Source organism: Arabidopsis lyrata (assembly GCF_000004255.2).
Source record: "Arabidopsis lyrata subsp. lyrata unplaced genomic scaffold ARALYscaffold_4, whole genome shotgun sequence".
Lineage (NCBI taxonomy): Eukaryota > Viridiplantae > Streptophyta > Magnoliopsida > Brassicales > Brassicaceae > Arabidopsis > Arabidopsis lyrata.
The window spans coordinates 21,237,285-21,261,485 of NW_003302552.1; the positions used below are offsets into that span (position 1 = coordinate 21,237,285).

Consider the following 24,201-nt stretch of genomic DNA (forward strand, 5'->3'; position numbering starts at 1 on the left):
TATGAATAAATATGTCATTGTTTCGTGGACCATGTTTCCTTACATTGTGGACGATATTGATTTGATGTTAAACTATATATGAAATAGGGTTGGTTCAAAGTTTATGGACGAAAACAATACGTTTCATTAATCAGAAGTCGTCGACAAAAGAAGTATCGTTCAATATATGTCATGTAAACAATAATTACAACATACATAAGTTTGTCTACAAACACTGAATATCGTAGACTAAAAAACGTATTCAATACTCAGAAGTTGTCCACGAAAATATAGACCTTCTTATCCATGAAACTTTTTAATAAATAATATATTGACATCGACAGTTAATACATGGTACAATCTACTTTTAGGCATTAATTACAGTCCTATTATAGCTGGAACATGTCAGGTGTGCAACTTTATTATCTTTTCTCTCTAATAATTTCGGAGGATATTTTTGACTTTTACACATGCCACAAAAACCAAATATGACCATTTTAGGATATGAGTTTTTCGAAATGGCATTAGAAAACTAAAAGCTGTATTCGTGGCACTATTGACAAAATTCCCATTATTGTATAAGACCATTCACACCCATTGTTCAAATATTCCCTCTGTATTTGAAAAAATGTCGTTTCAACTGTTTTTGGGTGAATTAAGAAAGGGCACAGAATTACAAAACTAACCTTATGAGAAACGATTATTTACAATTATATTTTATATTTTTTAAATCAATTAAGAAAGGGCACAGAATTTTATGAAAATCGATTTGTATCTGTAGTTTTGGTAATTTAGACTGATTAATTATGATCAATTAATTGGGGGTAATTTAGGAAATTTTATGCAAAAGTTGTTAAAATGACAACCAATTAAAAACACAGAAAAAAGGCTAGAACGACATTTATTCAAATACGGAGGAAGTATAAGATTATGTAGTTGGTTAACATTTATTAGTACATTTTTTGACAATTCATATGTTTAAAAACTTCAAAGCATTCTTTTATTATATTGAAGTGACTTTTCTTGCATTTTTTTACATGAGAAGACATGTTTTATTTAACAAAAAAAAAAAAAAAGAGGACATAAACATTTGCTAGTGCGTATGTTCTCTTTTTGTTGCTAAAGCAATGTGTGTATGTTCTCTCTCACACTTGTTTTTGTAAAATTCTGTCCATTCTATAAAACAAATAAAATCTACTAAAATCAACGATTAAACAGGGTCACATATATATCTAACTCACGAAGAATCTAATGATTAAAAAAAAACACTTGAGAGTTTAAGAAATATGGTTGTCTTCAAAGTAAGAAGTTTATTATGTGTATAATGGCTATTTTTACATACCAAGGAATATGTCAATCTTGTTGCCGTTAACCTTTTTCCTAAAGGTAATTAAGTTTTTCTTCCTTTAGATTAAAATTTTTGGAACAGAAGTGCATGTTACAAGTCATAATTGGTGACCGACTGTGTGACTGACATGTGGTTTCTCTCAAATAAATCAATTGAACAAAATTACCAAACCAAAACCGGTTTACAGAAATGCACTGAAAAGTCGATATAAAGGGTTTATCAGAAGCCAGAACCACGACGACAGACAAAACATAAAAGATGGAGGAAGAAAGAAAAAACACTAACTCGATCTACATAGTTCCCGAGCTACTGGAAGAAATTTTCCTTGGATTGCCGTTGAAATCAATCCTCAGATTCAAAACCGTCTCAAAACAATGGAGATCAATCCTGGAATCGAAGTTGTTCGTGGAAAGGCGTAGGACTCTTCAAAAGAACCGCCGGAAAATCCTGGCTGCGTACAACTGCAACTACTGCAGGCGGCCGAGTATCCACCCTGAGTCTCGGTTCGAAGGGGATGAAGAGATCGTTTATCTGCACTGCGACGCCGCGCAACCCTCGATGACTTGCGACGGTTTAGTATGCATCACCGAACCTAGTTGGTTCAACGTTTTGAACCCCTCCACCGGACAACTCCGGCGATTCCCACTAAATAGATGTTTGTTGTTGTCAAAAAAAAAAAAAAAAAAATGTTTGTTTCTTGCAGTCAAAGAAATAAAAATATTTACAACTTTCAGGAACGCAAGGAAATTGGCTTTTGGGATTCGGTAGAGACAAAGTTACGGGCATGTATAAAATAGTGAGGTTGTGTTTTCGTGATTTTTATGAATTTGGTATTCTTGATATTGAAACTGGTGAATGGAGCAAACTGAGGACACCTCCTTCAGTGTATGTGAATGGATCAATCTACTGGTTACAAATTAGTGCGAGTTACATAATACTAGCCTTGGATCTTCACAAAGAAAGCTACTATGGTATCCACCACCTTCCGGCTACGTGGGTCACGCAGGAAACCCAGTTAGTGAACCTTGAGGACCGTCTAGCCATTGCCATGACGACCAAAGTTGGGCCTGAGTGGATACTAGAGATCTGGAGCATGGATATAGAAGGAAAAGGATGGAGCAAGCGTTACTCATGGAGCAAGACTTACTCCATAAGTTTAGCCCATAGAGTTGTTGTATCCTGGCTATGGCAGAGAAGGTGGTTCACGCCCGTGTCGGTTTCTAAGCAAGGGAATCTTGTCTTCTATGATAATCACAAGAGGCTGTTCAAATATTATTCAGGTAGAGATGAGATTCGTTGTCTCTCCTCTAACATTTGTGTTATATCTTCTTACCTTGAAAATTTGGCCCCACTTCCGTTAAAACCAAGCCATGCGGATTCCAAGTTCAGCACATCCAGTTGCCGCTTGTTCCCTACGCGAGGTTCTTGGAAATTCAAAATTTTGAGAAGGAACGTTAGTATCCTAAATGTTTTGTTTACCTCTGCTTATTACCTCTCTAGGAGACTAGGAGTTACTTAGCGCTAGTGTCAAAATCTATTCTTTGGTTCAAGATCTTGTCTTGCTAATGCATTAAAAAACATCTTGGATATCAAAGTTTTGAAAAAGAATGAATTTGGGACAAAAAAAAGAGTAAATTTGGAAAAATACCCTCTTTTTGTTTACACTTTTGAAAAATACCTTTTTTCTTCATTTTTATTTTTAAATATTTAAAACCAAACTTAATAACGATTAATAATATCTATATTTAAAATATCAAATTAATTTATTTGTAATAATTAAATATTTAATTTTTACAAAGTCTTAATATAACTAAAAATTCCAAAAAAATTATTATCTTAAATATTCTTTTAAAACAATAATGAATAACAACATTCTACCGATGTTAAGTTATGATTTTTGTTAAGTCATGTGTTATTGTTATGGTGCAGATTTTGATGATTCATTTTTATTAAAAACACATAATATAGTTTACTTTGCAAAAAAATTCAAAGAGAATTATTGAATAAGAGCAAAGTTTGGTGATATGTTGAGCTTAAAAAATGTGCTTGGAATGTTGAAAATTATTTTATTTTATATAATATAACATATATTAAGGGATAGACTTTATAATATTTTTAGATATTATCTTGTTGAATTTTTTTATATATAAAACTAATAAAGCAGCTTTGTGTTAAAAGTATATATATATATATTTTTATATATTTATATATTTATATATAATTAATATTATTTCAAATTTAGTTAATTTTTTCTCTAAATTCGAGTTTAGTTTTGATTTCTAAAATATAGCTTTAAATTTAAATTAATACAAATTGTCATTTTACGTATAAAAGATTGTAGTTTTCATTAAAAACAGAAAAAGGGTAATTTTCAAAGCATAACTCAAAAAGTAGTTTTCAAAATTACCCCCAAAAAAAACTTATTCAAAGTCCAACAAGTATAACCCAAAAAGCCCAAGCTCCAACTGGACCTGGTCCTACGGATTAATTTCCCTTCCTTTACTTTTGATTCGTAAACTGCATATTTGAATTTTTTTAAAAAAGTTTTGGTACTAATCATGTAGCTTTTATAAGTTTTGAGCATATAATGCAATAGTTCTAATGATATGTATGAAAATACATTATCTAAAATTGTAGTTAATGATAAGATCAAGGACTAATTTGGTTATAATTTATTTCAATGAATGTGATGGTAATTTAATGATAGAGAAAGCAGTCTGATCCAAATTGAATTCAGAGTTGTAATTTAATGATAGAGAAAGCAGTCTGATCCAAATTGAATTCAGAGTTGAGAACGTATTTGGTTTTTCAAACAGAATCAAATCCAAAACACAATCAAACTGGAAAAGTCTGAACATAAATTTAATGACACGAAATAAACTCTCCTAAGAAAATTATAAGATGATGCAAAGGATTCTTCACCAAAGGAACTCCAATCTGCAGAAGAAGTTTGCTTCATCTTCAAAGGTCTTGCACACTCAGACCTGAAAAAGCACAACACAGCCCAAAACTCAGAACTCATGAACATCAAATATGAGAATGGACATGCTTTTCATAAACATAGTACTTAAGCCAAAGCAAACCTAGTTTAGCACCCAAATGCCAAAATCAATAATTGTTCCGGTTTCATGTATTTACAACTGAGAAATTGTTAGCTTACTTTCACGTACATAGATATTTGCAAAATTCAAACAATGGAACTTAAGGCAAAGCTATATTTAGAGTTTAAATAACATAATGAATCCAATTTTGTCAGGTTTCAAGTGACTGGAAATAACAAAATTGTGTAATGGAGAGCTTACTTTCATAAACCTCACGATACACAAGCAATGTAACTAATTAAAGACAGGTTTAGGACCCAGATGCCAAACAGAAATTTCATGAAGGTTTTAAAATGATCCAAAGTGTGAGAATTTATTCAGTGTAGCAGAGAACAATGTAAATTGAGCAGAGCTAAGATTAAAAACCTGGAGGAAGAGACTGCTTAAGCTTGTCGGCTTTCTCTTGGTCAAAGACACAAAGAGTGTAGAGGTACCTCGAACATCTGACCTTAAACTTGACAATATCCTTGCTTCTCTTGATCTTCACTGATCGTGCATCCTTCCTTCTAGCTGTCAGAAGGAAGTCCTTGATCTCGTGGATTTGCTTAGGCTGCAACATTCATCCAATCAATCATCAAATTCAATACAAGTTTCAAAAATCTTAATGATGATAATCAGACACGAGCTCAGAACATTAAACGACATTGAGAAATCATACTATCAGAGTAATAAGTAAAACCAGACCTCGATTTCGGACACATATCTGCAAAATTCACTAAAACCTACAAGTTTCACTATATCCTACCCATAGTAAGAAGGACTCATCAAAGCTGGAAATGTTACAAAAGTCTACATTTTTGAGAAAACATCAAGACACAGGAACAGCTCTACTACAACTATAAATGATTGCTTACGAGCTACGAAAACCAAATCATAAACATCAATGACGTCGTCTCGAGATGAATCGAAATCGAAAGACCGAGAAAAAAAAATGTACCATTGTCGGATCTGTTGGTTGAAACTAGCCGCCGTCCACAGAGAGACTCGAGAAAACTCACCGCCGCGAGGATATAAAGAGATCTTTTGAAACTTGTATCAAGAAGAAGCCCTAATTCGTAAACTTGAAATTCCAGATTTACCCTCTGGACTATTTATCAAACAATGGGCTCTAGGCCCAATCATATATCGCTTGAAAGTCCCTTCACAGTTTTTCCCAATTTTACAGTGTGTCTTACACTTTGGTCCCTTATATTTTCGTTTCACTCTTTTCATACCCTAATCATACAAGATCAACCACAAAATCCTTTACCTTTAATTAGTTAGAATAAAGAAAGTTGATTTTATTGTCACAAGAAAATAAACATTACAAATTTACACTTGTTGAAAGAAAACACGATTCAGCTACAATAGAAAGTTCACGGAGTCCTAGAGAGAGACACAGAGATGTTTTCATGTCTGGTCTTAATGCTTCCAGGCCATGGAGTGACCATCCTCCATGTAAGGCTCAAGAAACCCAATGAACTGCCAATAAAAAGAACCAGAAACTAAACACTTTCAACAAAAATCTGACGAGTGTCTATAACAGTTGCTGATCAAACACCTCTGAAAGATACATAGTTCGAGTCTCAAAAGATACATACTTTGGTTCCATCTCGAGACCAACGTGCTCCAAAGCCTTGAGCTACTCTTATCTCAAACACTTCCCCGTGTGGTGGAACGATATGTACGTTCATCCAACAACAATGGCCAATGAACCGATTGATAATCTTCATCGCACACTTGTTTTTATCTGAATCTGAAAAAAGGAAGAAGAAGACTTAAATAGGGAAATGCATCCGTGCCTTGCAGAAATTTGCTACTTACCAGATCCCTGAAGAACACCCCAAAATCCATCACTACTTCGATCAACATGCTTGGCTAATGCTCTAGCTCCATGGCTCAATCTACAACCTTTTATCTCAACAATAGGGAAAAAGAAATATTCTAAATTTTATGTCACACAACACAGCTTAACTATTCCCAAAAGAATTCACTACGATGTCTCTCGAACTATATCTGAGCTTTTGTGGTACCTTTGGCTTATATGGAAGCATGAATGAAGAGAGTAGCATCGATCTTGGAGGAGGCAGAGCATGAAAAATGGATCCAGTTGTGTGAGAAAGACCGAGAAGGTTTTGAACGCCAGTGTAACTCAAGCCCTGAAATTTTAAATGATGTTTTTGGAAGAAACCTTGAATAAGAATCATATATCACAGAAGTAAGGCTGAAAAAAACTTGAACTCACAGACAGTATGTGAGCCAAAGCAACACAAGGCTGGACAACTGATTTACTAAGATTGATTGCCACAACACCATTGGAATTCTCTTGATCCATATCATACAACTTCCTAAACATTTGCATACCTAAGAATGTGAAATCTTTGAAACAGAACTGACGCAAAAGTTAATGGCTAAGAATCAAACAAAGAAAAAAAGCTTACCTTCTTCCACTGTTTTAGTACCAGGAAACACTTTCTCTGAACTCTCGCCTTTCAACAGCTCGTAAAAGAATGGATATTGGTGAACCTCCTATATATCAACATTTAAGAGAATCTATCACAATAAATCATTTGCAGGAACACAAAAGCAAAAGAAAATGATGTCAGCAAATATATCTCACCATAACTTCAAACATTAGACATTTATTTATCATGACCATTGAACCTCTTGGCCGAATTCTGAGGAAAGCAAACAACATTTGTGAAACACAAATGACACAGAAGTAATCATGCTCAATAACTTTTCACTTCTCATACCTATCATACTCTGCTTCAAAACACCTTGCTTCAACTGTTTTGATGCCATCTAATATATCCATTCAAATTAAGCAACCCAAAATCCGATCAAGAACTCTTGCCACTTGATATTGACATTGACAAGCTAAAAAGAGTAAGTTTGAACCTTTCATGAGTGAGGATAAGGGCTCTTGAACGTGAAGCTCGCAAGCTACATCCGTCAAGGCCTGTTAGAATATTACAAAGGGAACAAAAATTTTAACAATCAAAAGCAAACCAAAAGCTAAGCATTGACGACTCTGATTACCCCAAATACCAATCAAATTCACAGATTCACAAGTAATTCCAAGGTAAGGAATCTTCAAATTCACAACTGAGTCGGAGTTAATCAATCAAAAATGTTGTCTTTTGAAGTATAAACGACTGTGACTGTCTCACATTGACTAACTCAGAACCCTTTTGATTTATCAGCTTGCTCCACTCATCTTCTCTCTCCTTCAACCAGATTACCTCCTTCCCCAACGAAATATTCTCAAAGGTTCCACAGACAGAACCAGAATCTATTGATTTCAGCAGACCTAAAGCAAGAAGCTTGTACAAGGGATAATCAGGAACACCTCCAAATCGGTGTAGCAAAGCGTGGGAAGACGATTCGATTCGTTCACCGTCGAGAAGAATTGATTCGCCGCAAAGAAGGCCAAAGCAGAAATCATCGGTGAGCTCTAAATCGAATTCTACACGGCAATCTAGAGTGAATTTCACCATCTCCTCTAAACAATCTCTCAGTCTATCCATTTTTTACTCAATCGGAGCAAAGTTCAAGACTTTTCTCGAAGACTCCATAGTGAAATCGTTCTGATTCTAAAAAAATGGTTCTTTTTTTTTTCTGAACATGAGAAAGTTTGGTTTTTTTTTTTGTTCTTTAAATTTATCCCAGAAAAAAAAAAGCTTCAATAAAATGGATTGTTTGATTAATAAATCAACAGATTACAAAAGTCTAAAACTTGTGGTCTAAGCTAATGCTTTTCTGCTGAGATAGAAACAAAAAAAAACCTAAAAATTGAAAGAATCAATTTAGAAGAAAGTTCTGAAAAAAGCAAAGAAGAAGAAGATGAATGAGTCATTCATGGTAGATTTGATGAAGGAGAGATTGCTTTATAGAGATAAAAAAATAGCTCATCGTTCAACTTCTCCGGCAATGGTGGCATCTGCTTCCATGTCTCCGACACATTCTCATTCAAACTGTAATATCAAAAAGAAACTAATGATATACTTAAAACAATCAAGAGAATCAAACATAGACACCATGAAATTTTGCAGAATTGATGATTATGTTACTTACTTTTTGACAAGGCTATTGATGTTCTCCCGGATTTTGCTGAAAAGGTCTAAGTTTTCCTTGAGCTGTATAAGAAAGAAACAAAAAGGAAAATAAACCAAGCTTTCTTAGTGATTTTAGTATCTAAATTGGTCAGTATACTTACGCTTAAGGATGTGGAATTTGCAAAAATCTGATTGAACCATTGCTCATTCTGTTTAAGTAGCTGGTTCTCAACACCTACATATCATTAAATGATGGTACTTTAAGAATATTTCCATATCTTTTTTTTGAGAGATTTCCTGAAATCTTCAAGATTCGTTGAATCAAAGAGATACTTACCATGTTGAGATGGTTGAAACACTTGTGAAGCCACCACCATATCAATAATCTCCTGAAGAATCAAACGTAAACATTAACAGGATGTGGTTAAACCTAAATTTGGAAGATTTAGATAAGATCAGACTTAAACCTTATTGTCAACTCTGGCTCTTCCCAACCCATTGTGATCTTCCTTTCTTCTCTTGGCGTTTTCTTTCTTCTTCTGCAACAAAAACAAAATAAACCCAAAAAAAATCAATGATTAATTAATTATCAATCAAGAAACAGAGAAAGAACAAAACTTGACGAAGAAGAAACAAGGAGAAGACTTTACATGTATCCATCTGCTACGTACAGCAACGTCCCTGATGGTCTTGTTCTCAAAACCTGCCGCGATTTTCGAGTAACGTGTAACAGCACTACTCGATTCCGACGAATAACTTCATGAAAGACAAACAATATCAGAACAAGAAGAACTCAACAAAATCGTAAACCTAAGTTTGATTCTCATGAAACTAAAAGCAAAAAATTTGATCGTAAAGAATTCACAAACCTATCGAGGAGTCGAACCAGACGTTCGTCTTCTTCAGAGGTCCAATTCATGGCGATTCCCGATTGGCTTTTCAACGATGAACTCTCCGACGGCGGCGTCAAGTTGCCGGAGTAGGCTTTATGATGATTCATCTCTTCGTTTGTCCAGGGAGGATTCGCCATCAAACACACACGCACCAAAACCACCTAACAAGAACAAAGTAAAGAAAACACAATCTAAAGCCCTAGTTTCTCGTATAACTGACGAACAATGTCTACCTATGCGGATATATATAATTACAAAAATAAATCATGGAATATTAAAAAGAACCAAATAAAACGTAGTCGACGAGATTAGGCATCATGACCACGGTTAATTAACCACAGGGTATGGTTATAAATTTTCATGATCTTTGATTTTTATTTCTTTGATTTCTTTAGGGGTCGAGTAAATAATAGTAGTATATTAAAAAGAAAAAAAAAATGTAGACAAGATGTACGGAACTCTCAAAGAAAGAAATTACGAAAGCTTTTTTTTTCTGTCTAAATCAATTTTAATTTCCTTATTTTCAATTCCTCCATGTTATTCTTTTATTTTAGGATAAAAAGTGGAAATATTTATTTGTACAGAAGGTCAGATGTGTATCAGTCAATGCATGCATAGGCACAGCCAGAGCCGGTTCGGAGGGCAAGCAAGGGAAGCCATCGCTTAAGGTCTCACATTATTAAGTACTTTTTTTGGGAGATTTTTTTTTTACATTAACAAAAAAGCCTAAAAATTAGTTATGCGTAGAGCATCAAAGAAAATTTTGAAACTTTGGACCGGCCCTGGGCACAGCTTGACTATTTATTTGTCAATTAGTTAATTCTTCTATGATTGCAAAGACAACTAAAAATGGTCTTCTTGAAAAAAGAAAACTATCTAAGGGTTTACAAAAGCATCGTGCGTTATTATTGTAGACCATGAACACATTTAGTATATTTAAATAGTTGAAAAACTTTATATGTGTTTATATATGAGCATACAACGAGACGACAGAAATTTATATGAGTAATGAGTGTAAAATCTTGGAATTTGTTACTTTAATCATCGTGTAATTTACTTTACTTTTGCATAAAATGACAGATTAAAACAATTTATTCACATAATATAAATTCACATGTTAATTTGTTTGTGTAGAATCTTGAAATTCTAGATGGTGCATATCAAGAAAATTCAAAATATGTCCTACGTTACGACTAAATGGTATCTAGTAAAATCATTTATAACTATAGTTTTAGCCATTGAAACAAAAATATTTTTTTGGTAGGAGAGCCATTGAAACAAATTTAATTAAACACATACGATTTAGACTACTAGTAATATATATACTTGATAAATGTTTTTTTTTTCAGCATCTATTGCTTGTTTATTAAAGCAACTTTTTTTTTTTGTGTTTTTGAAACATGTAAGAAAACAGCTATTTTTTAACCAGGGGAAAAATATTATATAATTTCAATTTTGAATCAAGCATCCATGACCTAAAAAAGTCATGTTTTCTTAAAACTATATATTTAGCATGTTCTGAATTATGTTTTCCACTAAAGTTTCATCCATCTTGATTCTTGAATAATACAAAAAAAACATAATATATACATACAAGAAACTTGCTTCCAAAAGTATCAACATTGATTCAGTAGGTATCCAAGAATATGGAAACGGAAATTGTAACAAATAGGAAGAGGAGAGAAGTGAAACTAAAATTATTAAACAAACAAACAAATAATTAAATAATATAAACAACGATGTCTCTGCAATACAATGGTTTGGTTTTGAGACGTCGTTAAGTGTGTTGTCTTACTCTTACCAAAAAAAGACTTTCTGGGCCTTTTTGTTTTGTAACTTTGTCTAGTTGTTCTTTTCGTTATTGCTTCTGTTACATATACTCAAGTGTTTTTATGTGACTTATGTTGCCGACAAGTGATTGGATCAGCTGTGGATAAAGATCGGATTCTTGGAATTGACATACTTCTGAAGGATAGTGATAAGTGGATGTTCATGAGGTTCGGGTACTTGACAATCCAGGCCATACACAAGGTTTGTAGCAGCCATATACTCTCTCTGTTCCTAATAGTTTGATGTTTTGAGATTTTTTCTTATTCCACAAAGTTTGATATTTTGTAATTGTAACAAATAGGAAGAGGAGAAAAGTGAAACTAAAATTATTAAACAAACAAACAAATAATTAAATAATATAAAAATTATTTTTTCTTAATTTATGTGCAAAACCCAAAACATTAAACTTAAAGGAACAGAGGGAGTAGTATATACCTCTACTTTAAAAAACTATGAACATATCGGTACAGTCAAATACGTTTGGTGGATGACATAAGAGCATGGTCATAGGTGATACTCATAAAGTATCATTAAGAATTTTTTAGTATTATTTATAATGTTTATTTAATGTTTTTTTTTCTCTGCTTTTGGCAAACGCGACCAATCAAGAGATGACACGTCAGATGATACTGGTATCAAAAGTATCATTGAGCTGATATGATCAAACTCATTCTAATTATTTTGTCTATTTTAAAATAATTTATGGGCTTGTGATACTCTAAAAATATCACATATGTACATGGTCTTAGTATCTTATTTGTCATTCTAATGTCATTCTCCATACATTACTGTGTTGTATATATACCTGCTCTCCCTTTTTTTTTTTTTTTTATATATATCGTTTGTGTAGAACAACTGATAGTTTAATGAATACTTGGTGCCATGTTTTACTCTCTTAACTGTTTTTATTCTCAAACAGGCCATATTAGCTTCTACTTTCCTGGGTCAGTGACAATATTCACAGGAGACCTGATATGATAGCTTATCCTGTGGTACCCTTTCAGAAGGTACCCCGGAACAGGTAACATTAATTGAAAAATAGGCCTAAAAAACCTAACCGGTGAATCTGATAAATAGCAATATTCAACCTTCTCTAGCTTTACATCTTATCGTTATTTCTTGTGGCAAAATAATGCTAAGTGACTTGTGGTTTTTGAGATCGTGTTTCTATTTCAACCTTATCTATCTTTGCACTGTTATGGTGATTAATTTCTTGTGGCAAAAATGTGATAAGTGAGTCAATGTTATAGAGACACCACTTGGGAGTTCTATAATAACCTAACTTCAAATAGTTTCTTCCATAGAAGCAAACTTATTTTGCTTTGTCGCTTTATAATGATAAACCCTTTTTTGCCTATACATGTCGCAGATGCTTTCATCACTCCAAGAGATAGGGTCGTTACCAGAGGACACAAATATATACTGCGGCCGTGAAAGCACAGCAGAGAATTTGATAGAGATTATAGGAAATGAATAACAACACATAAATTTTGGGTAGTTTTCTATTATTGGGTTTTTGAGTACAAGAGGATCTCCTGAATTGAATTTAGCCGATGGGTAAGTTTAGTTCCTTAATTGAGAAAGCCCAAGCGTAAAGTATTGAGGAAAAGCCCAAGCGTACTTGTAAGTTGAATAATACCGTACATGGGATCTGTAGTTATCGAAAGAAACCTATCGAATGTTGTTTGGTAAAAATGAAAACCCTAATTTGAATGCCGATATACTTGAAGAATTGTTCCTTAGGCTTCCCCTGAAATCTCTGGGCAGATTGAAAAGCGTGTCCAAAGAATGGAAATCGATACTGGAATCAATGTGGTTCGTTGAGAAACATCTCAGTCTTGCAAAATCTAGCCGGAAAATCCTCTTAGCCTACGACTGCGAATGCGGCGTCTCTCCGAGTCTCCTCCCCGGACTGCGGGACTTCGAATGGAGCCAAGAGTTTGTATATTTGCACTGCGACGCCACACGACCGTCGATGAGTTACGAGGGTTTTGTCTGTTTCCCGGAAGCAGAGAGGGTCAACGTTTTGAATCCCTCCACGGGTCAACTCCGGCGATTCCATTGCCCCTCCCTCTCGAATCCCCGCCCAAAATCCAGCACGTTTCGGGAAGGTACAATCTATTTTTATTTGTGTGACTCAAACCTTTTTTGGTACGATCATGCATGATTTATTTGAAATATATTTTCAGAATCATGGACGACTTATTTCCCGGGATATTGTGCGATGGGATTCGGTAGAGACAATGTTAAGGGTAGCTATAAAGTAGTGAGGATCTTCTTTGATCCTACCTATTGCGATATCCTTGATGTCAACACTGGTAAATGGCGGAAACTTTGGAAACCACGTCGTTGCAAGGTTGATGTCGGAAGAAAATCGGCGCGTGTCAACGGATCAATCTACTGGTTACGAATTAGGCGTGGTCATGTCTACGCGATAGTAGCTTTGGACCTCCACACGGAAGAGTTCCATGATGTCCCACGTCCACATCTTCCCAAGGGCATCATGTTTGAAGCACAGATTGTAAACATTAGGGATCGTCTTGCCATAGCCATGCCCGTTTCCCATCCTCTTCACCAATACGAGCTAGAGATATATATGGAGTATGGATGGACAAAAAGAAACATGGAGCAAGACTCACTCCATTAGTTTAGCTTCTCTTGGTATGGTGGAGTCTAGGTCCTTCACACCCATGACTCTCTCTAAGCAAGGGGATGTTCTCTTCTATGACGATGAAGACTTGCTGTTCAAGTATATTTCAGAGAAAGACAAACTCCAAAGGCTCCCTGAAGACATTTGTGTTATATCTCCTTCCTTACGTTGAGAACTTGGTCCCACTTCCGGCTATACAAGTCGAGTTAAGGACTGGAATTACTTGCCTCCACCCGGAAACAGAAACAACGGTATAATTTACAGTTCATCAAATGGTCTTATTGGAAATATGATGAACTTGTCGTCTAACCTTGTTTTATGATTTGTAGGATGGGATGTTCAGAGGTGAGAGAATCTTCCAACTTAAACTGGTCCACCAGATCTTTTATGACATGTATGTTTTTTTGATCATGAGTTTTGTTATTTGATTGAACTCCAACAGATCTAGGAACTTGGCTATGGAAGAAGAAAATCCTCATGCTTGTCTGTTTCCTGTGTGGTCTGCTGCTTCTGCACTTCTGGCTAACTCTTGAACCCATCCAGAAGAAGGCTGTTTTTTCAGTTCCATTCGTCATCATCCGGATGTTTTTTATCTTGTTTTTCTCATAAAACAAATCCTCGGCATGATTCTTTATTCACTTTCGAATCTAACTACTTTATCGTCTGCCCATTAATGTTATTGGAAAGCAGACGAGAAAGCTGTAGATTCGAAAGTGAATTAAAAATTCAAAAAAAAAAAAAAACACTTGGGAAGAAAAACTAATTAGGAAAAAAAAGAAGAAAAACTAAAATCACATTTTATACAACCATTTTTTTTTTCTTAAATCTACCAGCAGAAATATACCCTCAAAAACATCCGCATGATGAGGTATAAAATCACCAGAGGTGTCTAGAAGTACAGAAGCAGCAGGCCAAGCAGGAAACATACAAGCATGATCAGTGGAAAAGACCAAACCATTCATGCATAAAAGGAGAAATCATATGGTACAGACTAAAGACAGATACAATGTACAAATTATTAATCGGGAGTTTCCAGCTGTATATATTAATGCATATCAATATGACATCCTCTCATGTCTAATTCTTTTGTATATTTCTGAACTCGAGCTTTTGAAAATCAATCTGAAATTGATTGTCTATATATGAACTCTGATTTTATTTTATTTTCTTGCTAATTGTCGTAAATTTTAGTGATAAGTTTAACCAAATCCGATCGACACTAATCTACCCTCAGTAGAGCTGATTCAATTTTATCATCTTCTATCCAAATTTGAGATTGATCTAACTGTGGAAAATCTAATGTGAAATGATAACGGATTTGTATAATCTATCATTATTCGATCATTTGCTCACTATTTCTTATGGCCATCGATCAAATCATTATTGGAAACAGTAAAAACAAAATCCGTAGTTATTGTGCTACATGATCAGTCTTTTTGTGGAAATTTCAATCAAAATCATCCTTTATATTTAGATATTAGAAACAGTCTTATACACAATAATAATTAATAAGAACAAAACTATATAAAACAAAAAACAAAAAGAGAAATGGGATCTCATAATTTTGCATGGGAAATCAAACGACGCGCAGAATCCGAGTTACGATCACATGTTAACACGTTGCTTCACTATCTAAACGATCAAAACGTAAACTATATACATATACTTAATTAGTTGATATTTCAATAAATTACACGTAGAATATAGAGAATTAATATTTCTATATCCCAAACTCCAATCATGTTAACAATTAGTATTGCACTACAAGAAAACATAGCCATTTCCGAGGAAAATTTCCGATGAAATGTTTGGTCGGAAATTTTCCGACAGGTTTCCGACGAGTTTCCGAAAAGATTCCGAGGAAAAATAAATTCGTCGGAAATTTGTCGGAAAAAAAGAAAAATTTCCGACGATCACAAATTCGTCGGAACTTTGTCGGAAGGATTCATCGGAAAACATGGAAAATTACGACTATTTAATTTTGTCGGAAATTGGTCGGAAATTGGTCGGAAACTTGTCGGAATACTCGTCGTAAATATTAGGTGAACACATGTTTATTCACTGCACATTTTCCGACAAAATTCCGACGCTTTGGTCGGAAATATAAGTCGGAAAAATCGTCAGAAATTATTAGTTTAAACCTTTAATATTTCCGACGAAGTTCCGACGAAATTTAAGTCGGAAAGTTTTGTTAGTCGGAAATTTGTCGGAAATTATTTCTTTAATCATTTTTATTTTCAAAAAAATGAAAAAATAAATAATTTATAATAAATAAATAATTAATTTCGTCGGAAAGTCGTCAGAAATATTATTTTGAATTTTTTTTGAAAAAATTAAATAATTTATAATTAACTAAATAATTAATTAATAATTAATTTCGTCGGAAATTCGTCGGAAATTTCTACGTTCGTCAGAATTTTGTCGGAAAATTTATGATTTTTCATGTTCCCGCCTTTGTACATTCAATTCAAATGAATTTACCGCGTTTTGTAGTTTCCGACAAATTTCCGACGATATACATCGTCGGAAATTTTTTTCTATATATAGCAAATGAGTTTCCATCCTTTCCACAATTCCAAACACAACAATCTCAATCTCTATTAACATCTTCTTCTCTCTACATCAAACATCATTCCTTTGTTGACAAAAAAAAAACAAAACATCATTCCTTTTTTTTTAAAGTTCAACATTTTTATTCTCTTCTTCAATTAATAGAGACATTTATGTATTTATATATTTATTCATTTTAATTAATTTAATTTTAATTCTCATTTGTTGATAATGAAAATTGGTTATGTGACGATTAATTTATTTTTGTAGATATTCAATAATTATTTTAATTTTAAGTATAATACTCTTTTTTGTTTTTTTTTTAAAATAGATTAAATAGAAAAGTTGTCGGAATTTTGTCGGAACTAATTTCGGTATATATTTATTTTTATTTTAAAAGTGGTCGGAAATTTCCGACGAATTTCCGACCACTATATGAATAGTCGTCGGAAATTTCCGACAAAATTCCGACAAATATTTCCGACAACATTTCCGACAAATAATTTTCGTCGATAATTTCCGACGAATTTCCGACAACTTATGGTTTCCGACCAGAGAATTCCGACGAATGTGATTTTGTCGGAAATGTGTCGGAATATGCTATTTCCGACGAATTTCCGACCAATATCTTTGTCGGAAATTGTGATGTTTTCTTGTAGTGTTGTTTCTCTTTTAACCGTTGCTTCTTGCATGTCAGTATGTCACATATGTAAGATCTTTATCTATAAATCCCAATCTGAATTTTCTTCCATTTCAAAATTTTCACTAAAATGTTATTATAAAAGGATTTCCTGTATATCAAATCATCATATTTATTTTTACTTTCATGCAAATTAGTAGTTCTCAAAAAAAATTCAAAAAGTAGACACAGCAATTAAATGCCTAGACGACATTGGGCTGGCGACTTAGCTTGCACGGCAGATAAACAAAGATCCGATAATTATGCTTGCACAACTTTGCATTTCAATTAAATTTTAAGTACCTTACTTTAGAGCCCCAATCCTAGTCAGAAATGCCACGTGGTCAAAACCCCATAAGTGCCTTCACAATTTATCAATCTCTCCTTATATAAACCCTCACTAGTCCTCAACAACACACCTCTTTGTCTTCTCCATTCAACACTAACCAGCTTCACCGTGAGATGGTTATGATTCATATCTTCCTCACCGCGATGGTGGTTGGAGGCGTTAGTCTCTTCCCGGAGACGGCAGAAGCGACCGTGATGGGACCGTCGATGCAGAAGCTTACGTGGCATTACTACAAAGTTTATAACACTTGCGAGAATGCAGAGAATTTTGTGAGGCACCAAGTTGAAATATTTTACAAGAACGATAAAAGTATTGCTCCCAAGCTCCTTCGTCTACTTTACTCCGATTGCTTTGTCTCCGTACGTTTTTTCGTACTCTTGTCTTATCATTTCTTATTATTCAATCATTTATATATATCATATGAACCCAAGGATATATAACTACAAAACTAATCGAGTGTTGAGAAAGTTTAATTAGAAGATTTACTAATTAGTCCTCTTACATTGTGTTACACTATAATGATAGGGATGCGATGCATCAGTTCTACTAGAAGGTCCGAACTCAGAGAGAATGGCGCCACAAAACAGAGGACTTGGAGGATTCGTGCTTATAGACAAAATCAAAATAGTCTTGGAACAAAGATGTCCCGGTGTTGTCTCTTGCGCCGACATTCTTAATCTTGCAACTCGGGATGCTGTTCATTTGGTAATCTCTCTTTCTCTGCACCTATAACTATACATGGATCATTATAGATACTGACAAGCTGAGAGAAATGATTCACACAGGCAGGTGCACCATCTTATCCTGTGTTCACAGGCAGGAGAGATGGTTTGACCTCGGATAAGCACACCGTGGACCTACCATCGCCATCCATCTCATGGAACCAAGCCATGTCTTATTTCAAATCCAGAGGCTTGAGTGTTCTTGATATGGCTACACTTCTAGGTCAGTCACCTTTTACTCCCTGCCAATATCTTAAAAACCGGTTTATCAGGATTTAGGAGTACTCATCCTGCGTTTCGGTCCAGTTTTCGAACTCTGTTTCGGATAGATATAGGTTTGGTTTCGGTTCATACTTGGATAGTAGTTTTGGTCTGGTTTGAATTGCTTAAACTGAATTACTCCCTCATCAGGATCACATTCAATGGGAAGAACACATTGCAGCTATGTCGTTGATCGACTCTACAATTACAACAAGACCGGTAAACCAAGCCCGACTATGAACAAGTATTTCCTGTCTGAAATGGCAAAGCAATGTCCTCCAAGAACGAGGAAAGGCCAGACCGATCCGCTAGTGTACCTAAACCCGGACTCAGGCTCAAACCACAGCTTCACAAACTCATTCTATTCAAGAATTCTATCAAACAAATCTGTACTTGAAGTAGATCAACAACTGCTTTACAATGTTGACACCAAGCAAATATCTAAGGAATTCTCAGAGAGTTTTGAGGATTTCCGGAAATCATTTGCTCTTTCGATTAGCAAGGTGGGAGCGATAAATGTGTTAACTAAAACAGAAGGTGAGATACGAAAAGATTGCAGGCGTAGAAACTAAACACAAAAGCACTATCTCTCTCTGATCTTGCAAGAAGAATAAACAGAAGGTATAAACAGGAAACAACAGGAAAAAAGATTGAAATATTTATGTTTCAGATATAAATTTGTTGTCATTTATTACATTGTAATCGCCATGAAAAAGGCTTCTCTATAGCTAAAGGAGATTGATTCTTTTGGTGTTTCGAAAAAGTCGATTTTTTTTTCTGATATTCACATAAGTATAAAGGGTATGCAGTCAAAATTGTTCCCGCACAAAAGAGAAAGGAGATTTTATTTTTCTAACCTCTTTGTTTATGAGTCTTAGACTCTCAGTTTGTGAAGTAGTACCAAGCGATTGAATTTCACATGCTTCTCAATCTCTTGCTAGTTCCTTCCTGCTAGCTTCAAGAAGAGGCCAAACAATTATAAGAATATAAATTTATTACATAACCAACAAAATCGCAAAGGCTTTAGTAGTGATTAAGATTTATCATAGTTTAGGTATGTTTACAAGTCATGATATTTTTCTTAATCCAAGATTTCATTATATGTGAACATATTCTTCAGGTGAAAACGGGTACCTCAAAAAAGTTGTCAAACATGTTGTAGACACAGATCAAAGCATGAATCTTCAAACATAAACCCCTTCCTCGTAATCCGTAACTAAAGATGACCTACTTGTGTGAGCTTCTATTTCTTCTTCTTTTTGTTTTATATTTTTAACTGTTATAGGTGGAATTCTGCCTAGTCACCATTCTGAGTGGCAGGACTATGATGTAAACTTGGTGTTTGGCTCTGGTTCTCACCATGACTCTGAATCTCCTCCGGTCTCTGGCTCTCCATATGGGTTTGATGCTGGATTTGAACCTGGTTGAGATTCTGAGACTGAGTGTGGCTCTTGGTCTTGATTACCTGACTCTAACAAGCGTTTAACAGTTAAATGGAGAAATAGAATCATCCAGCAGCAGAAGCTTTCTTTGTAGAGCATATCTAACCTTGTACATGTATTTCCTACGAAGTTTCATGGCTGTGCGTATGCATCTTCTCACGCGGAATACAAGAACCTTATCATTGAAGATCTGCACAGTATATATCTTCTGATTCAGTATAGATGCCTCTCAGCAGTTGAGCATGTAAGGAGAACAAAATACAAATGAAACAAACTTTCTACCTGTATCATGTCATCGATCGAGCGAGTTTCTTTCATGATCTTATGTCGATTCATGATTAAAATCGCTGCCACACAAAAGACAGGAAGAGCATCATCCCCTTTTTTTATGGATGAAACTACACAAGGGACATGTGTTGTTCTATCATTCCTTGACCAAAGACTTCTTGTCAAACCACAAAAGTGATATGAGGATGATGCTGCCTTTATCTCACTCTCATCAGAGAAAGGACCAGCAGTCTTTGGCAACGGACCACTCTTCGGCAGCAAACCGCTCCTCGACAACAAACCGCTACTCTTTGAAATTGGCCCACTCTTTGAAATCGTTGGTTCCCTCTTTGTACTGTTACCAATTCCATCCTCTATCGATTCTTCACTCACCTCAGGTTCAGATTTTCTTGGAAGCTGAATCACCAAAGGCTCCAAGCAATCATTCTCCAAAGTTTCAGCAACAGATTCATCATAATCAGCTGCCCACATCATCTATCAAAGACAAACCCATAGATAAATATGACTAACAGAGACCGAACAAAAGACTCAGTATTTGAAGCAAACAGAAGAACTACAAACCTCCCACATTCTGAGAGCTTCGTTAAAAGACAATTCTCGTCGGAACAGAACTAAGAGCATCCGGAAGGCAAAATGAAGACTTTCAGCTCCAATTCGCGATAAGTGGGAAAATATATCTTTATCTGTAATCTGCAATATGTGCCACAGTGATTGCAATTGATCCATCACCCCAGTTGGTCCCTCCATTTGGAAATTCGCACGCTACACAAATATACACGTAGCAAAAGTATAATGCATGATCAAATTAAGCCAGAACAAAAAATTATGACATATTAAGCATTGGATTTACCGTTCTTCTTATGAGCATTTCAAAGCACCAAAAGGCATCAGCATTATCTTCAAATAGAACCACGAAAGGAGAGACTAAATCACTCATTCCTATCAACAGATTTGCAACCAGAGAGTTAGTATCCTCATCCAATAAAACCTCATTAAGTTTTCATTTGACATATCTAAGAAATCAAACTTAAGAGATATATGGCACCTTGACAATAACCAGTTGCAGGATCAACCCAAGCATAAACCGCAAGGATATCCGACATTCTTCCTAGATTTCCTGGATCCTCATAAAACTCAAGGTGGCTATCCGTCCTTACCACATCAACAACTGTAGAAATGAGAGAATTTAACTACGAAAATATGCAAGCTGGGACAGAGAAAGGAAGATTTTTTGCAAGTTTTCGAAACAAAAGAGACAAGGAATAATTCCTACCTATTCGATGCAAAGTCCAAAGCCATTCAGACACTCGATCTTCCGTGACATTCCCAACACGGGAGGGAGTCTCCTTCACTGATGCCATTTCAGGGACATCTGATATTTTCAAACCATCAACTATTTCTGCATTGCGACCAGTATAAGACGATGGTCCAACAGAACCCTGATGCATCACTTCGATCTCTGGAGTGGACCTACGTTGTTCTCTAACTAAATCAGCATTCTTATCAATTCGAAAATTGTGCATTGCCTCATCCTCAGATCTTAAATCACTTTTCAATGAAGCATCCTCGTCTGGCGTAGAAACCTCAATCTTATCTAAACTATTCCTCCCAAACAAATCTGTAACCGGTAGCGAGGGAAAGTCGAAATAACCGTCAGGGGAAGCAAAGCCATATGGACTAGAGGCAGATACAAAGGAGGAAGTGTTGTATACTACGCTCTCCGGACTTTCTCTTCCACTTACTAAATCAACTGACTCACTAGAACTTCCCCTTCTGTGTACATGAGATGTATCAGTACCATTATTACTCCAATCACTGTGATGATTTTCAGTATTAGCATTATCATTATTATCTATAAAAGCTTCTTCTCTGTTTTCATCTGTAGTAGCAACCTTTACTGACTCATCTCTATACGATTTCCGCATATCCATAACTTTAGACCCCACAACATAGGCAAGTGAACCAGTTCCCACACTTGAATGCATCGTCTGGCATTGCTTGAGCAAATCATTATATCGCTTCCTGCGTGAAAATTCCAATAACACTTGTAAGCTTTTGATTAAACTTAACTTGCTATTCGCATTCTTTCTCTCTCTAAGCTGTGATCAAACAGTCTAACCTTCGAGCTACCCTGAGTTGATTACGGTACTCAGAGGTGCTGCCCAACGCATAACAACCAAGGAGAAATTCCCAAACTTCAGCTCTAATTGACGGGTCGATTCCCTGATAAAGAACACCATCATACATTAAACCACAGTACTGAAAGAATAATCAAAAGTGCTACAAAATTCTTCTGCCAAGTGAAAACATACTCCCAAAATAATTAATTTAAGCGCCTTTTGGAAACCAGAAACTCTTCCGTCGCTATCAAAAGACGCTTGCCACTTCTCTGGCTTAAGCATTTTGCCGATCTGTGCATTATATATCAACTTTAAGTCATACAATTACATTACAAACCTTTGATTGAAAAAATGATTACTGATGCTGAATTTAAAAAGGGTTAAAGTTAAGATCTTACAGTTATAACAACCTGTATCCGCGATTGTGAAAGACAAGGCTCGCTCAAATCTCGAACCAAAGATCCAACTTTCTGCAAACTCACTACACCCGCTTTTCCACAGCTCCATTGTTTTCCTTCTCCACCAGAACACATCAGTCCTCACTTCCCAACTCTTCTGCAACATTAACCAAAATTAAAAGAATCTACATCAATCAATATCCTTTCGTATAACCCAATAACAAAAATCAGCCAGAAACTAAAGGGTCCAGATCAAAATTCAACATTTTTCAGAAACCCAATAGAATCACAGATCTTACTGTAACCAAATTCACATTTTTTTCAGAAATCCAGATACAAACTTGCGTCCCTCATATCTATCCATAAAACATGATTCAGATTTCACGAATAAAAACATGGATCAGATCATTCGAATCAGCCAGATTGAATTGCATTTCATTCAAAATACGTAGACAAGTTTCAATAATCAATATACCACAAAACAAAAATGAAAAACAGAAACTTTCCTTAAGCATTACATATACATTTTCGCGCTCAGATACATATCTTAATGTCATTTGATCAACGCAGAAAGCTAAGAAGAACCTGAATGTCAATGGTCATCGAGGATTTTCTTCTCCGATCTCCATTTTTTCATCGACGCAAAGTTTCTTCCTTTTTTTTTTTTTGTTCTTCTCGTCTCTCTCTCTCTCTCCTTTTCTGATGAGGTGTTTTTTTTCCTCGATCTGATTTTGTTTTATTTTACATATTATTTCTCTTTTTTTGTCCTTCTATTTAGCCAATTAGGCTCAAAAAAAAAACTTGAGAAAAATTATTAAGCAATAATCTCAAAAATAAATTGAAGTGTGATATGACGAAAAAAAAAAAAAATTGAAGTGTGATATAAGAATTGACATAGCCTTATAAGAGTATAAGACCAATCGAAAAGTCGGTGCCATAATTCATACAATTAATGGAGAAAAAGAATCATACAATTATATAGTTTTGTAGTAATTATAAGAAGATTATTGTAATTTGGTTTGGTTTGATAAATCTTCGGTTTGGTGCGGTTTATCTTTTTGTTTGGATTTAGTTTTTTTTTTGTTGGCTTTAGTTTTAACTTGTACATATTAAAAACACTCACTCATTTGATTTCATATAATTATATTATTTTATATATGTATAACTAATATATAAATTTAAATAAATTATGGTTTAGTGGATTCGGTTTGGTTAGAGTACATTAAATCAGTTTAGGTTTGGATTTTTTCGTTTTTGTTTTTTGTTTTGGGCCTTTTGGCTCTCTCTTTTATCTAGGGCTAGGCTTTTAAACCGAACTGAATGTACCGAACCGAAACCGAAGCAAAAAAAACCGAAGCGAACCGAACCGAAACTTTGAAAATAACCGAATTGATACTAAATTTGATAATCGAAATAACCGTAACCGAATCGGTACCGAACCGAAATATTTCGGGTAACCGAAATTCCCGAAATGTAATTATATTTTCGAAATAATTAGTTATTTATAGACCAAATAATCAAAAATACTTGAAAAATCTATAAAAATAGTAAAAA

At 34.8% G+C, this 24,201-nt stretch overlaps 7 protein-coding genes across 18 annotated transcripts; 3 read left to right on the forward strand and 4 right to left on the reverse strand.

Annotated features, from left to right (window-relative positions):
• Positions 1 to 1,055: 1,055 nt before the first annotated feature.
• On the forward strand, positions 1,056 to 2,943 carry LOC9317971 (F-box/kelch-repeat protein At2g43445). The gene is given in 2 exon segments (XM_021029320.1): positions 1,056 to 2,015; positions 2,062 to 2,943. Coding segments are annotated over 2 exon segments (1,215 nt in total). The 5' UTR covers positions 1,056 to 1,585; the 3' UTR covers positions 2,847 to 2,943.
• A 1,102-nt stretch (positions 2,944 to 4,045) lies between these two features.
• Positions 4,046 to 5,473, reverse strand: LOC9316113 (60S ribosomal protein L38). Its single transcript, XM_002881859.2, has 3 exons — positions 5,366 to 5,473; positions 4,795 to 4,978; positions 4,046 to 4,311 (listed from the first exon to the last, which is right to left on the reverse strand). The coding sequence occupies exons 1-3, from the start codon at positions 5,366 to 5,368 to the stop codon at positions 4,289 to 4,291; spliced, it is 210 nt and encodes a 69-aa protein (XP_002881905.1). The 5' UTR covers positions 5,369 to 5,473; the 3' UTR covers positions 4,046 to 4,288.
• A 186-nt stretch (positions 5,474 to 5,659) lies between these two features.
• Positions 5,660 to 8,028, reverse strand: LOC9317972. 8 transcript variants are annotated; one of them, XM_021028551.1, is made up of 10 exons: positions 7,581 to 8,028; positions 7,309 to 7,369; positions 7,164 to 7,212; positions 7,028 to 7,085; positions 6,849 to 6,936; positions 6,721 to 6,755; positions 6,441 to 6,566; positions 6,232 to 6,325; positions 6,009 to 6,184; positions 5,660 to 5,912 (listed from the first exon to the last, which is right to left on the reverse strand). In XM_021028551.1, exons 1-10 carry the CDS (start codon positions 7,935 to 7,937, stop codon positions 5,784 to 5,786), a joined length of 1,173 nt encoding a protein of 390 aa, XP_020884210.1. In that variant the 5' UTR covers positions 7,938 to 8,028; the 3' UTR covers positions 5,660 to 5,783. The 8 variants fall into 8 exon arrangements, 6 of the variants coding, with proteins under 6 accessions (XP_020884210.1, XP_020884211.1, XP_020884208.1 ...); XM_021028552.1 differs by having other exon boundaries at positions 5,660 to 5,889; positions 6,009 to 6,163; positions 6,653 to 6,771; XM_021028549.1 differs by having other exon boundaries at positions 6,009 to 6,163; positions 6,653 to 6,771.
• A 103-nt stretch (positions 8,029 to 8,131) lies between these two features.
• On the reverse strand, positions 8,132 to 9,797 carry LOC110229173. Its single transcript, XM_021028555.1, has 7 exons — positions 9,335 to 9,797; positions 9,116 to 9,221; positions 8,933 to 9,004; positions 8,803 to 8,854; positions 8,627 to 8,700; positions 8,485 to 8,546; positions 8,132 to 8,384 (listed from the first exon to the last, which is right to left on the reverse strand). The coding sequence occupies exons 1-7, from the start codon at positions 9,493 to 9,495 to the stop codon at positions 8,267 to 8,269; spliced, it is 645 nt and encodes a 214-aa protein (XP_020884214.1). The 5' UTR covers positions 9,496 to 9,797; the 3' UTR covers positions 8,132 to 8,266.
• Positions 9,798 to 12,212: 2,415 nt separating this feature from the next.
• On the forward strand, positions 12,213 to 14,498 carry LOC9317973 (F-box/LRR-repeat protein At2g43260). The gene is made up of 5 exons (XM_002880000.2): positions 12,213 to 13,299; positions 13,378 to 13,745; positions 13,777 to 14,089; positions 14,168 to 14,183; positions 14,281 to 14,498. The coding sequence occupies exons 1-3, from the start codon at positions 12,867 to 12,869 to the stop codon at positions 14,008 to 14,010; spliced, it is 1,035 nt and encodes a 344-aa protein (XP_002880046.2). The 5' UTR covers positions 12,213 to 12,866; the 3' UTR covers positions 14,011 to 14,089; positions 14,168 to 14,183; positions 14,281 to 14,498.
• Positions 14,499 to 17,084: 2,586 nt separating this feature from the next.
• LOC9316114 (probable peroxidase 26) lies at positions 17,085 to 19,152 on the forward strand. Its single transcript, XM_002880001.2, has 4 exons — positions 17,085 to 17,775; positions 17,942 to 18,121; positions 18,202 to 18,361; positions 18,550 to 19,152. The coding sequence occupies exons 1-4, from the start codon at positions 17,530 to 17,532 to the stop codon at positions 18,969 to 18,971; spliced, it is 1,008 nt and encodes a 335-aa protein (XP_002880047.1). The 5' UTR covers positions 17,085 to 17,529; the 3' UTR covers positions 18,972 to 19,152.
• Positions 19,036 to 23,350, reverse strand: LOC9316115 (small G protein signaling modulator 1). Of its 5 annotated transcripts, none has more exons than XM_021028704.1 (12): positions 23,233 to 23,350; positions 22,660 to 22,804; positions 22,442 to 22,540; positions 22,249 to 22,352; positions 21,403 to 22,151; positions 21,175 to 21,297; positions 20,980 to 21,068; positions 20,691 to 20,891; positions 20,124 to 20,603; positions 19,948 to 20,031; positions 19,534 to 19,870; positions 19,036 to 19,354 (listed from the first exon to the last, which is right to left on the reverse strand). In XM_021028704.1, exons 2-11 carry the CDS (start codon positions 22,780 to 22,782, stop codon positions 19,697 to 19,699), a joined length of 2,226 nt encoding a protein of 741 aa, XP_020884363.1. In that variant the 5' UTR covers positions 22,783 to 22,804; positions 23,233 to 23,350; the 3' UTR covers positions 19,036 to 19,354; positions 19,534 to 19,696. The 5 variants fall into 5 exon arrangements, with proteins under 5 accessions (XP_020884363.1, XP_020884362.1, XP_020884361.1 ...); XM_021028703.1 differs by having other exon boundaries at positions 19,534 to 19,864; positions 22,648 to 22,804; XM_021028702.1 differs by having other exon boundaries at positions 19,036 to 19,347; positions 22,648 to 22,804.
• Between the last annotated feature and the right edge of the window lie 851 nt (positions 23,351 to 24,201).

Coding starts and splice junctions, on each gene's coding strand:
- LOC9316114 (XM_002880001.2), top strand. CDS start 17,530: ATGGTTATGATTCATATCTTCCTCACCGCGATGGTGGTTGGAGGCGTT. Junction 17,776..17,941: donor ACTCCGATTGCTTTGTCTCC/GTACGTTTTTTC, acceptor CTATAATGATAG/GGATGCGATGCATCAGTTCT. Junction 18,362..18,549: donor TGATATGGCTACACTTCTAG/GTCAGTCACCTT, acceptor CTCCCTCATCAG/GATCACATTCAATGGGAAGA.
- LOC9317973 (XM_002880000.2), top strand. CDS start 12,867: ATGTTGTTTGGTAAAAATGAAAACCCTAATTTGAATGCCGATATACTT. Junction 13,300..13,377: donor ATCCAGCACGTTTCGGGAAG/GTACAATCTATT, acceptor ATATATTTTCAG/AATCATGGACGACTTATTTC. Junction 13,746..13,776: donor GTCTTGCCATAGCCATGCCC/GTTTCCCATCCT, acceptor AATACGAGCTAG/AGATATATATGGAGTATGGA.
- LOC9316115 (XM_021028702.1), bottom strand. CDS start 22,782: ATGTGTTCTGGTGGAGAAGGAAAACAATGGAGCTGTGGAAAAGCGGGT. Junction 21,069..21,174: donor TGCAACTGGTTATTGTCAAG/GTGCCATATATC, acceptor ATCTGTTGATAG/GAATGAGTGATTTAGTCTCT. Junction 19,871..19,947: donor GTAGGAAATACATGTACAAG/GTTAGATATGCT, acceptor AACGCTTGTTAG/AGTCAGGTAATCAAGACCAA.
- LOC9316113 (XM_002881859.2), bottom strand. Junction 4,312..4,794: donor TAAGCAGTCTCTTCCTCCAG/GTTTTTAATCTT, acceptor GTGCTTTTTCAG/GTCTGAGTGTGCAAGACCTT.
- LOC110229173 (XM_021028555.1), bottom strand. CDS start 9,495: ATGGCGAATCCTCCCTGGACAAACGAAGAGATGAATCATCATAAAGCC. Junction 9,222..9,334: donor CTGGTTCGACTCCTCGATAG/GTTTGTGAATTC, acceptor TCTTTCATGAAG/TTATTCGTCGGAATCGAGTA. Junction 8,701..8,802: donor GTTTCAACCATCTCAACATG/GTAAGTATCTCT, acceptor AATGATATGTAG/GTGTTGAGAACCAGCTACTT.
- LOC9317972 (XM_021028548.1), bottom strand. CDS start 7,937: ATGGATAGACTGAGAGATTGTTTAGAGGAGATGGTGAAATTCACTCTA. Junction 6,326..6,440: donor TGCTTCCATATAAGCCAAAG/GTACCACAAAAG, acceptor CCTATTGTTGAG/ATAAAAGGTTGTAGATTGAG. Junction 6,185..6,231: donor GGGTGTTCTTCAGGGATCTG/GTAAGTAGCAAA, acceptor TCCCTATTTAAG/TCTTCTTCTTCCTTTTTTCA.